This window comes from Eleginops maclovinus, chromosome 20 (genome assembly GCF_036324505.1).
Source record: "Eleginops maclovinus isolate JMC-PN-2008 ecotype Puerto Natales chromosome 20, JC_Emac_rtc_rv5, whole genome shotgun sequence".
Classification (NCBI taxonomy): Eukaryota; Metazoa; Chordata; class Actinopteri; order Perciformes; family Eleginopidae; genus Eleginops; species Eleginops maclovinus.
This window is the reverse complement of record NC_086368.1, coordinates 16,399,070-16,411,476: the sequence shown is the minus strand read 5'-3', so window position 1 is coordinate 16,411,476 and position 12,407 is coordinate 16,399,070. Positions and strand designations below refer to the sequence as shown.

The following is a 12,407-nucleotide window of genomic DNA, read 5'->3' as shown; positions in this document are numbered from 1 at the left end:
TGGAAGACAAGTGAAAGAAATATCAATTATTATTCGATAGTTGTAAAATTTATTGTTGTTAAATATACTGATGATTTTCTCCCCTTTTTCTCACTCTCAGAGGCAAACTATGCCAGCAGCACCAGACTCGTTCCTTCTGGTGACGTGCCAGCTCATTGGTCAGACTGCTCTGCCCTCCTCTAGCCACCCCGTCTACCCTGGCAGATCCATGCTGCTGGATGCTCCTCACAGAGCCACGCCCGCACCATGAGCGCCAACGGGCCCGCCCCGGACCCAGCCCCTGTGGCCCCAGAGGCCCCTCCCGCCTCTACCCCTGCCCCTGCCCCTGCTGTGGCCCCCGCCCCAGCTCCCGCGCCACCACCCGCACCTGCTGCCCTGCCTGCCCCAGCGTCCACTACCATCCCGGTAGGTGCGTTGGCACAGAAGAAGAGGCAGCAGTATGCCAAAAGCAAGAAACAGGGCAGTAACGCCAACAGCAGGCCCCCGAGGGCTCTGTTCTGCCTCAACCTCAACAACCCCATACGCAGGGCCTGCATCAGCCTGGTGGAGTGGAAGTATCCTTAACTGCTGGGTGCATGTCTGTGTTGAGATTTGACCAAAGATCATTACCTGTTCACAGAGCTCAGATTAAGTAGATAAATCGATAAGATTAGAAAACTAATTGGCATCTGTTTTGTTAGCTGATTAATCTTTCAAGGAAAAACACTAGCGTTATCTGGTTCAATGTGAGACTCATTTTGTTGTCAGTGTAGATTGGATGTCTTCGGGTTTTGGCCTTTTGGTTGAACACCAGGTGAAATGAGTCTCGATTTAAACCAGAGGTACTCTTCAAGTATGTCATCGGGAACTCTAGTTCAAAAAACGCTTTCACTTGGTGCTTTATGGCTTTTACTTTCTTTTGTTCATTTGTTCTTTTTTTTTATTCAGTAAGTGCAGCCATATTCATAGAATATTGAGGTTGAGCTAAACTGTATTTATTCAACTAAAACTGGGCCTTTTCTGTTTGCTCAAATTACATTTTTGCTTTGAAGATGTATGGAAGTACATCTTTAAAGTTACCCTCCTAACCCTTACGGCCACGATGCAGCTTTTTTTCTGGTGAGTTTGTTGCTTATCACAAAAGCCACCGGATGTCATAAAGGAGATTGCCTAATGTGAATGGCAAAGAAATATTTTATAATCCACCTTTTATGTTTCTGTCCAAAAAAAGGTCAATAGGGATTTAATATCAGCACTCCTTGTGAAGTGTAGCTGCGGCTGTATCAGGACTCCAAATTGTTCTGCATCCAGCAGTGCAGTAGTGTGTTTGTTTCTAAACAAAAAGTAATTGTAATACCAGTCAGTAATCAAAGGGTGAAGAATTGACTTACTAAAAGATATAAAGCAATGATAAAGTAAACTGTCGTTGGCAATGTGGTTGGTTGTTTTAACCAACAGTCTATTTTTGTGAAGTTGTGCATCACAATAACCATTCTATTTCATAATTTACAGAGTGTTCTTAGATTTAGTAATACTTTTTAGTATGGCAATTGTTTCTTAGTGTCACTTTATCATCTGGCTAACATATGGTAAATCTGCAGATTGAGATATTTTTCGGGAAATACCGATTAAATAAGTTAGAAGAAGAAGATATAACACATAATAACTTAACATATTTTACCCAATGTATTTCCTCCTGTTTGATACATCATTTTCATGTTTTCCTTAACCTTTTTCCTCAGGCCATTTGATATCTTTATATTAATTGCTATTTTTGCCAACTGTATGGCCTTAGCTGTGTATGTACCCTTCCCAGAAGATGATTCCAACTCCACAAACCATGACCTGGTGAGTAGTTTCTACGTCACTGTAATAATCAGTTAATTCATTTGATGCGTGTTGTGTCAGTGCTGCTACACAAACTACAGACTGATTGGTAATGCTCTACATAGTTCTCATATGGACTCTATGAGTGAAGGCTGTGATGGGTGGCTTGAATTAAGGATTTTTATCTGTTGCGATGTTTGCGATATGTTTGGAAGATAATCTTAGTTAGATCCTTTTGTTGTTTTCTTGTTTGGGTAAAAACATTTTATGATACATAACCAAATGCTACTTCATAATCCTCTTTCAGTTGAAGTTTGATTTGATCACTCTTTTGAGATGCTGCATACAGATTGTATCTTCAGTATTTTGCTTTATGGTGCAGATATGCTGCTATGCCTATACGCAGAAACACTTTGACAGCTATCCTCATTGGTGCTTTATCATGCCATAGTTTCCCTGTACTGAGGTTTTATTCAGCTTTCTATTTTTAGCATTTATCGTCATTGCACCACTCTGTGCACCTTGTGCATTTATGTCTGTGTGATGAATTATGGGTGATGTAGTGTTGTAAGCATTGTTCCACAGCTGGGGATGAGTGCACTCTCCAAAAGCTAGACAAACACACAGAATGTGGTCCTTAGATGAGCAGTATGCAGCTGTAGTGTTCAATGATTCATGAGCAGTTTATTCAATGTAGACGTTTGAATGTTCTTGAAAGCTTGGTCTGAGAGCAGCACCATGTTAGAGAAATGATACCAGCCCGCTATAAAAAACCTGCCGGAGTGTTTCTCTGACTGTTACGCTGCTGAACCTGCTGTGCTCGATTAGCTACAGCTTCAGTAAAAAGTGTGTCTGGTCTACTTTAAAGAAGGTGTCCTGCTTCTCTGTTTGACCTCCTGGAGGGTGATCTCAGGGTGTTGGTTTACACAGAGGTTGTGCATCAGGGGAAACTGGACCACCTGGGACCTTACAGTGTATGACAAAGTATCATGTACAGTACAGTGCATTTTCAGGGTTTGTTTTTGGAGTGGAAGTAGAAGAGTTGGATTGTTCTAACAGGGTCAAGTAAAAGAAAAGTACAATGACTTTAGAATTTGGATACATTTTTAGACACTGGTGCGACATTACATTTGGCAGCCTTGATGTGAATCCAAGACATTAACAATGCCGTTGGAACATTATTTTAATACTGCATTAGAGTAGTGACACACGCACCAGCTGTCTTTTTCTTTTTGGTTTACGGATGTAGCAATTCCATTGAGCTAAAGAGCAATCAGCGACAGATGCTACTCACTAAAGTGTGTCCAAGCCTAAGACTGATAATGAACCATGTGTGTTAGCGTTGACAGGGGCTTTTATTATACTTGTAATTTATGTATAGCCTCTACCTCGGGACGTTTAATACTGTAGATTTGCAATGCAATCAATATGGAACCTAGTAACTTCAGTATTAATAAATTCTGAGCACCCTCAGAAAGTCTGGGAGTCTTTCAATATTCACCCCAGGGATAACCAAATGGCATAACATTGCTTGGAAATAAGCTACGTTACGCTTCTAATATGATCTAACGTAATGCAATGTAAGGCTGCAAATGTGAATATGTCATGAATAGTTCAACATATTATTTTAAGGGTTAGGGTTTTTATTATGTTTATTGTCTCAACCTGTTGATGCTTTGCTGTTTAATATTTGTTGCTGGATCTTGTATGTCTCTGTAAACCAAAGTGTGGGATTGGATTTATGGATGCTTCATGAACACGGTCATTAAGAAGAAATAGTAAAACATGTTGATGATAGGATATCAAATTATTTATCATTCAATTGCTTTCTTTCATTGAGGCTAAACTTTGAATGCCTGCTTTATGGATTCTTGTCTGCACTATACATGTTTTTGCTGATCCTTGTACTGATCCTGGTCTATTGCTTGCACAGGACTTTGGTTTATTCCTGCAGTGTCAACAATAAATCAGATACCAAAGAGCGTATAATGCAATATTACCCTTTTCAAACGGGCTGAACAATAGAATACTTTGTAGGGCAGGTGTGCCAGCTTGGCCTTAGTTGTTCTACAGAACTCACACTGTAGTCACAGGAGGAGCACTACAGGTAAAAGTGCTGATCTAGTTTTGCAAAAGCAGCCAGCAGGTAAGGCTGTCGGGAAGATTGCCATCTCACACCGCTCTGCTCCACAGCCTCACAGGTGGACTGAGGACTGATATGAAACCTGAGGTGGGGTGCTGAGAGGCCTGATGTGTAAAGCAAGGATCACATTATATCACAAGGCTGCTGAGCTAAGCTGGTTTTCACTGAGTAATACATTCAGAAGAGGTGTAACTTTCAGCACCAAGAGAAACAGGAAGCTGACTTCTAGACTCACGGATATGTAGTTTACTTAGTGCGTTCTCATATAACATTAACTCTTTAAAGGTAAAACTATTGGGTCTGTTTCTTTGCTTGTGCTACACTGTCCACATTGAGCCTATATGTGCTGCAGAGAGGCTTTGGGTTAGAACTGTGCAATGCTGCAAAGTCACAGAGGCCTTAATAGCATGAGTCTGCCCGTCTTGTTAGTAAGGCTTGGTTAAATGCAGCAGCTCATTATAAATAGAAAGCAATTTCCTCCTCGGGCTGAACGCAGGGCAAAAGATTGGGGTCCTGCTTACACCAGGAGGCACAAGTGAGTAACAGGATGTTGCGAGCACACGCACACACACACACACACACACACACACACACACACACACACACACACACACACACACACACACACACACACACACACACACACACACACACACACACACACACAGGCATGTAAGAAAACAAACCCTTACAGGAATTCAGTAATTTCCCCAAAATTCTCCTGCTAAGCTTTCGCCTTTCTTGCTCTTCATTTGTTTAGTCATAAGACACACTGCCCATTCTGCACGTGACTGTGTCTTCTCAGCACCCACCTTGTCTAGGGGACAGACAAATAGTCTGCCTTCGCTTTAAGGTCACTTCTGACTTCTCTATCTGAGACTCAACACCCCAGGCAGCTCCTGCTGAAGGTAGCTGAGCAAAACAATGACCTTTTCGTGGTGAATGTGATTCATACATCTCATCCTTCGGAAGGCAACACAGAGCGAATTGTGTATGGTATCATGAAGTGTTTGCCCATACCACTGTAATTGCGTACCTCTGGAGCCGCAGAGCTATTTATTTTACTGGGGACATAAGGACACAAACATGTAAAGACAAAAAATGTCCCTCTACAAACCAATTCAGAGGTCATTTGGAAACCTGAAGAGAATGCACAGCTTTAATCTGTTTCACAATTGGACACACTTAAGAATGTCAGCATTTTTTAATGAATTAATCATTTTGCTAAAAATTGTTTTTTTAATATGATTGAATGCTATTGACTAGGGTGTATACATTTAGCTAAGATTGCACAACATGTAGTGCTGTGATGTTGCATGTTACAAGTAATGTTTTATACCCACATTTCATGCAAATGGTGGCATGTTTTTCATGTTTTACCATATGCATAAAAAAATGATGATCTTTTGCTACGTTTGCTGCCAAAGCTAGCTGTAATAGTTGAGACAAGAAGAGGTGAAGGGGTGGGAGTTGATCATTGTAAACAACTGTCCCCCCTGTTTAAGATTAACAAGTGAAGTTTGTTAAGAAAAATTAAGTTACATGCCTGTCATGTCATCCCCCAGTAATTGAATGTAATGTTATTGTGTTTTATACTATGACACACAATCAGACAGCACATATTTTCTAATGCCAGTTTTAATTGAGATGGCAGGCAAGTGTTATACTTATTTCATGACTTGATATTCTTGCAGTATTACAAAATGGTTTGTGCAATTGAAAGAGAACTGGTTTCAACAAAGCAGAAACTATGTTGAGTAGTAAGTACTTTTTTAAACACGAGGTCCTCTACAAAAAACACAGTTTTACCCTCAAAAGTTTCACTTGCCTGATGCCATAGTCAGTGCAACATGAAAGATATTCCTGTTCTTGCGCGACACATTTAAAATCAATTTAATATAAACTAGTGCTTAGCTTTAGGAGGATAGCTGTATTTTCATTTTAAACAAATACTTGCCATAGTTCATCAGCACCATCTAGGCAGCAGTCAGCAGTTCCCATCTCAAAATTCAAAATCCACTGCAGTTTAACTTATCACATGGATCTATCAGGAGTCCTCCCCGAAAACGTACATCGACAGTCAGTTCACAATTTAAAAACAGACTTCAATGAGCTCTCAAATGCCACGCTAAAGTCACGTGTTGTTATCTGTTATACTGTAGGTGTGAAATCCAGCTACTGTGTACTACAAAATAAGCAACTACCAACAAGGTGATTTCTGATGTAAATACATATTAAAAACCATCGCACTGCCAAACTTGTAACTGGCAGCCAATGCCTTTTGACTGATCACAGCCAGCCATCACATGCGCCAGCTTGTAGTGGTTTATGTCAGAGAGATTATCAGCGGCACAGTGAAGTTTTCTTTCTTATCTGATAAGATTTTAGGTGCATCAATAATTTCCTTCTACATACTTTATCAAACTGTTTGAATGGATGCAGATTAGGTTCCCCATTTTGCACACATACATGCACAGTTTGTATTTGTTATTCTATTGTTTTAAATTGCCTTGTACATAGCAAACATGATATAAAAACCTTTAGCCAATGATGTTGCTGATTGCTACAGTCTTTGTTTTGATGTAGTAATCGTAGCCTGTGGTTGGACTCTACACTCCGGGAGTTGATGACATGCATTTCCATATGAGGAGCGCTTTATGTGCCAATGTTGTGGCTGCGCGTGTAAAAAAAATTGTACATATGTATGTGGGTGACGTGTGTGTGTGTGTGTGTGTGTGTGTGTGTGTGTGTGTGTGTGTGTGTGTGTTTTCTGCAGTACACTGAAAAATCTGTGACTTTCTAAAAGATGTGTTTTCATTATTCAGGATACAGTTTCTTAAGTACCTTTGTACTGACGCTACTCGTCTAATTAAAGTATAGGTTAATTAATTTGCATTTAAAGCTACAGATACAGAATCAGCACTTTGAAACAGGGCTGAAACAGAGAGGTTTATGTACAATGCATGAACTGTTGGGTATTTCGAGTCAAACACTTCAGAGACATGTTTTGGATATATCTGAGACCTATAATATATTTTTGAAAACGAGTATAATAGGGGACATTTAAATCAAGATGGTCAATACCATCAAATCTGTCAGACAAAAAAGTAACTCCATCCATACACTGTGAGATCCATTTATTATGACAAGAGACTAATAAAGGATGAAAAGGAAATAAAGTAGGGAGAATCAGTTCTGCTGAATCCATCCCTGTTCAGTTCCTGGTCTCTCATCTTCCTCTCAACCTGCCATGAAACAGTCATTAGATTTAGTGGTAATTCAGCCCAGCCGTCTTTTCACATTAGTTAATGTGCATCAAGAACGTCAGGAGAGTGTGTCTAGGCAGTCCATGTATACACTATCTGGAACTCTGTCCGTGCGTGCCTGCGTGCGTGTGTCGGCTGGCACAAGCAGCAACGTCTGTACTGTGGACTCCCATAGAGATGATGGTAGAAGTATGTGTTTAGTCACTTAACGTAACTGCTCATTTGGGGGCTCACACTAGCACTGTCCCTGCTTGTTATCTTGAATGTGTATTTCTGCATGTGTGTGCAAGTGTGAGAGAGCGTGTGTTTAAGAAAGAGCAAAGAGGAAGTGAATGCGGTGTTAGCTTTGTTTGGATACTGTGTGAAAGTGCAGCCATGATTAAGTACAACAGCAGAGCATGTGCGTCAAATACTGTAGGCTTTCTTAAAGGAGAATCACAGACGATTGCTTTGAACCAAATATATACATTAAATATATCACTTGCTGTTATTAAGATCTACTAGTTCTGTTAAAGCAAACTTTTCCAATGTGTGCACGTGTATGTGAAGGAGACTGAAGTCGACAGAGTGAGAGCAGTGAATTTAACATGCGAGGCATGATAACTGAGGATGACACCGAATCATACTGGGAAGAGTTTTTGAAGAGACAATAAAGACAACCTGCAAATCCAAATATAGCAGTGGACGTACATTTTAGCAATATTTCTCTTCCTTTCCTTATCATGTCATGCAGATATTATAGTATTTTACCGCAAGCCAGACTGCATTTACTGCATTGAGTGAGTAATCCGATATATTTTTTTGTAATAATATTTAACTTAAGCAAGGTCTTGTTCAATGCATGCTTGAGCCAAAAGCTGCAAGAGAGGAATTTCAATAAAAGTGAAGAGCTGAGCTGATTGGTTGACGTGCAGCGTTGAGCTGAAGAGCTGAACTTTGTCTTTTGGGATCTTACTCCAATTTCCTGAGTTTTGATTTGGTTTTCATGCCAGTTACTATGTTTATCATATGTCCTTCCTTACGTAAGTGGGTGTGTTTATGTGTGTGCCATATTTGTAATAGAGAAAATAGTGTGTAAGCTTTACTGAAATGGACATTCATGAGAATGATTTATTCCCCTTGAGGTGATGCGTTCAGGTTCAGTTCCATTATCTCCCTCTTTCTCTTCACTATATTCACATGACCTCAGTAGACTGAATTCTATCGGCTCCTCTGTACAGGTCTGGGTGTATTGTACACCATCACTTTAAAATATGTTTAATGTAGTAATACTGCAACGAGCTATTGTCGTGTGACGCGAACAGGTCTGCAGCATTTTGCACACTGAGAAAACATTTTGATTCAACAACTACATCATTTGTGTAGATTGTGTTACTTATAGGGCCAAACTTAGCAATTCATCACAGAGCTTATGCAAGGAATATTCAGTGTGATGTTTTCTTTCTTTGTGAAGACATTGGTAGTGGCTAAACTTAAGATGACCTGCACATGTAGTGTTTTACTTGGCAGAGTGACATCCACATCCTCACACTACTCCTGCCTACCCCCACAGTACTTCACATACCACACACAAATACATGTGTATGTAGATAGACATTTATAAACACATGGATCATCATGACATTAGAACAGGTGAGATAGACGATACCTATCATATCTTATTTTGTCATGTTATTGCTGGATTTCGAGACATGTTATTGCTGCTTTATTCTTCTATTAATTAATTGAGTCAGTAGTTTAAAAGATTAGAAAATTTAACAATGAAAATCAATGTGGGGACAAGCATAAACACAGTCTTCTATTTCCTGTTGAGAACTACCAGGAATATACAGTGGGGCAAAAAAGTATTTAGTCAGCCACCAATTGTGCAAGTTCTCCCATTTAAAAAAATGAGAGAGGCCTGTAATTTTCATCATAGGTATACCTCAACTATGAGAGACAGAATGAGAAAAAAAAATCCAGAAATCACATTGTAGGATTTTTAATGAATTTATTTTCAAATGATTGTGGAAAATAAGTATTTGGTCAATAACAAAAGTTCATCTCAATACTTTGTTATACACCCTTTGTTGGCAATGACAGAAGTCAAACGTTTTCTGTAAGTCTTCACAAGGTTTTCACACACTGTTGCTGGTATTTTGGCCCATTCCTCCATGCAGATCTCCTCTAAAGCAGTGATGTTTTGGGGCTGTCGCTGGGCAACACGGACTTTCAACTCCCTCCAAAGATTTTCTATGGGGTTGAGATCTGGAGACTAGCTAGGCCACTCCAGGACCTTGAAATGCTTCTTACGAAGCCACTCCTTCGTTGCCCTGGCGGTGTGTTTGGGATCACTGCCATGCTGAAAGACCCAGCCACGCTTCATCTTCAGTGCCCTTGCTGATGGAAGGAGGCTTTCACTCAAAATCTCACGATACATGGCCCCATTCATTCTTTCCTTTACACGGATCAGTCGTCCTGGTCCCTTTGCAGAGAAAGCAGCCCCAAAGCATGATGTTTCCACCCCCATGCTTCACAGTAGGTATGGTGTTCTTTGGATGCAACTCTGCATTCTTTCTCCTCCAAACACGACGAGTTGAGTTTTTACCAAAAAGTTCTATTTTGGTTTCATCTGACCATATGACATTCTCCCAATCCTCTTCTGGATCATCCAAATGCCCTCTAGCAAACTTCAGACGGGCCTGGACATGTACTGGGTTAAGCAGGGGGACACGTCTAGAACTGCAGGATTTAAGTCCCTGGCGGCGTAGTGTGTTACTGATGGTAGCCTCTGTTGCTTTGGTCCCAGCTCTCTGCAGGTCATTCACTAGGTCCCCCCGTGTGGTTCTGGGATTTTTGCTCACCGTTCTTGTGATCATTTTGACCCCACGGGGTGAGATCTTGCGTGGAGCCCCAGATCGAGGGAGATTAGCAGTGGTCTTGTATGTCTTCCATTTTCTAATAATTGCTCCCACAGTTGATTTCTTCACACCAAGCTGCTTACCTATTGCAGATTCAGTTTTCCCAGCCTGGTGCAGGTCTACAATTTTGTCTCTGGTCTCCTTTGACAGCTCTTTGGTCTTGGCCATAGTGGAGTTTGGAGTATGACTGTTTGAGGTTGTGGACAGGTGTCTTTTATACTGATAACGAGTTCAAAAAGGTGCCATTGATACAGGTAACGAGTGGAGGACAGAGGAGCCTCTTAAAGAAGAAGTTACAGGTCTGTGAGAGCCAGAAATGTTGCTTGTTTGTAGGTGACCAAATACCTATTTTACCGAGGAATTTACCAATTAATTCATTAAAAATCCTACAATGTGATTTCCTGGATTTTTTTCCTCATTCTGTCTCTCGTAGTTGAAGTGTACCTATGATAAAAATTACAGGCCTCTCTCATCTTTTTAAATGGGAGAACTTGCACAATTGGTGGCTGACTAAATACTTTTTTGCCCCACTGTATATAAACGGGAATAAAATGTCAAATTCCTGAAAGAAGGATCAGCTGTTATGGAAGTGTAACAGGCCTTTAGATTAACAAGAACCACATGCATAACACCCACTTAAACATGCATCTCAACATAGCCTGCACACTCAAACACATGTATTTACTGTGCAAACCTGCAGGAGTAGGCGGTGAAGAAGCACTAAATGCCTGGTGTGGCTGGTTGGCACTGACTGATCTCTACAGACAGGGGAAGGAATGAGAGTTAGCAAGGGAATGAGAGCACGTGGGGGAGGGAGAACACTGTGTAAAGTCCTACAGAATATATGTCTGCTTATTGTGTGCAGGATCAGATCCAAAATGACATTATAAGATTTCTGTGGCTCTCTGAGGTCTGCTCTCAAACTGTCCCGCTGCTGCTAGCTGCACAGTGTACGTCATGTATCGGCTGCTGTGTGGTCTCACTGTGTGTTTGGTCGTATGTGCTGACTGTGTGGACTCTCTGCTTCACTTTATATGGTTTGTGTTTACATTGGTATTATAGCTTGTAGATTGTTGTGTTTGCTCTGCTTGTAAGCGCTCTGGTCGCACACAGATATCAAACATGCATGATGTCACTCTGACTCATGTGAATGTGGCCTGGCCACCAAACGCTCAGATGTGGCTTTGCATACACGCACATGTAGTAACACTCAGGTGATCATGTAATACAAAATACAGGTTATAGGCTCCAGAATGCATGTATTAGCACATATTGCATATTGCAGCAATTAATCTGATTGATTGAAATTCACTCCCATTAAAAACTTACTATTTTAAGAAATTTCAGAAATTCTCTGCTTTCCAGCTTCTCAAACGAATATTTTTAGATTTGTCGTCTGTTCTGAACTGCTCTGTTTTGGGTTTGGACTGTTGGATTGCATTAAATTAGACATTTCAAGGCATCAGTTAGTGCTTAGGACAGTGCGGTCGATAATTTTTACTGACATTTATAGAACAAAAATATTATTTACAAATATGAAATCATGGAAATAATCCAGTTGCAGCCCCAACAGTGTGTTCATTTACCCACAGTCTCACTTTTCCAATTGACTGTCGTGCCATTAATGAGGGATATATTTTATGGCTGCAGGCCTGTTTCAAATGTTGTCGTTATTTACTGTCTTACCTATTTTAAATAATTTTGTTTTTTTAAGGACAATCTGAATATTTTCATTTAGTTATTTTATTCTTTTCTGTACACAAAACAACTCAGGGTTGTAAAGATTAAATTAACTTAATATATAAAGGAATGGGACATAGCTGGTTAGGAAGCAATAATGAACATTATGTGTAGTGTTTCATGTTTAATGTATTTTAATATCTTGAATTCAAAATATTCAACACTGATTAGTCTTCCTATCACTTGAGGACGTTTTAAACAGCGTTATGCAAATGATAATAATACTATAATGTAGAAATAAACAAGTTTTTATTGTATTTTCATGATGCCATTTCCACTGTTTATTAGTGTGAATAAAATGCAGTGGTGGGCCGTCAGGGCCAGCAAGGCCTTCTCTGCTGGCCTAAACATCATCAGAATATAAATTAAATTTTGATATATTTTTTCCACAAATACGTATTAAATTATTCCCCATAGTCTATTCTCTTCATTTTATAGCGTTCGTCTTGGCTGCGCTGCTTCCAGCCTCAGAACGAGATTTGGAGGGCTGGCCTTTATGTTAGAGCTTTTATCCAATCATATTTCAGCCATAATGTGTTGCTAGGGTCAAAG

General features: G+C 40.1%; 1 protein-coding gene across 1 annotated transcript in view; it reads left to right on the top strand.

Moving 5' to 3' along the window:
* The first annotated feature begins 246 nt into the window (after window positions 1–246).
* cacna1da (calcium channel, voltage-dependent, L type, alpha 1D subunit, a) overlaps window positions 247–12,407 on the top strand; it is a 53,544-nt gene continuing 41,383 nt past the window's right edge. The window contains exons 1-2 of the mRNA XM_063910651.1: window positions 247–554; window positions 1,722–1,827. Coding sequence (XP_063766721.1) covers window positions 247–554; window positions 1,722–1,827 — 414 coding nt within the window. The remainder of the gene's footprint in view (window positions 555–1,721; window positions 1,828–12,407) is intronic.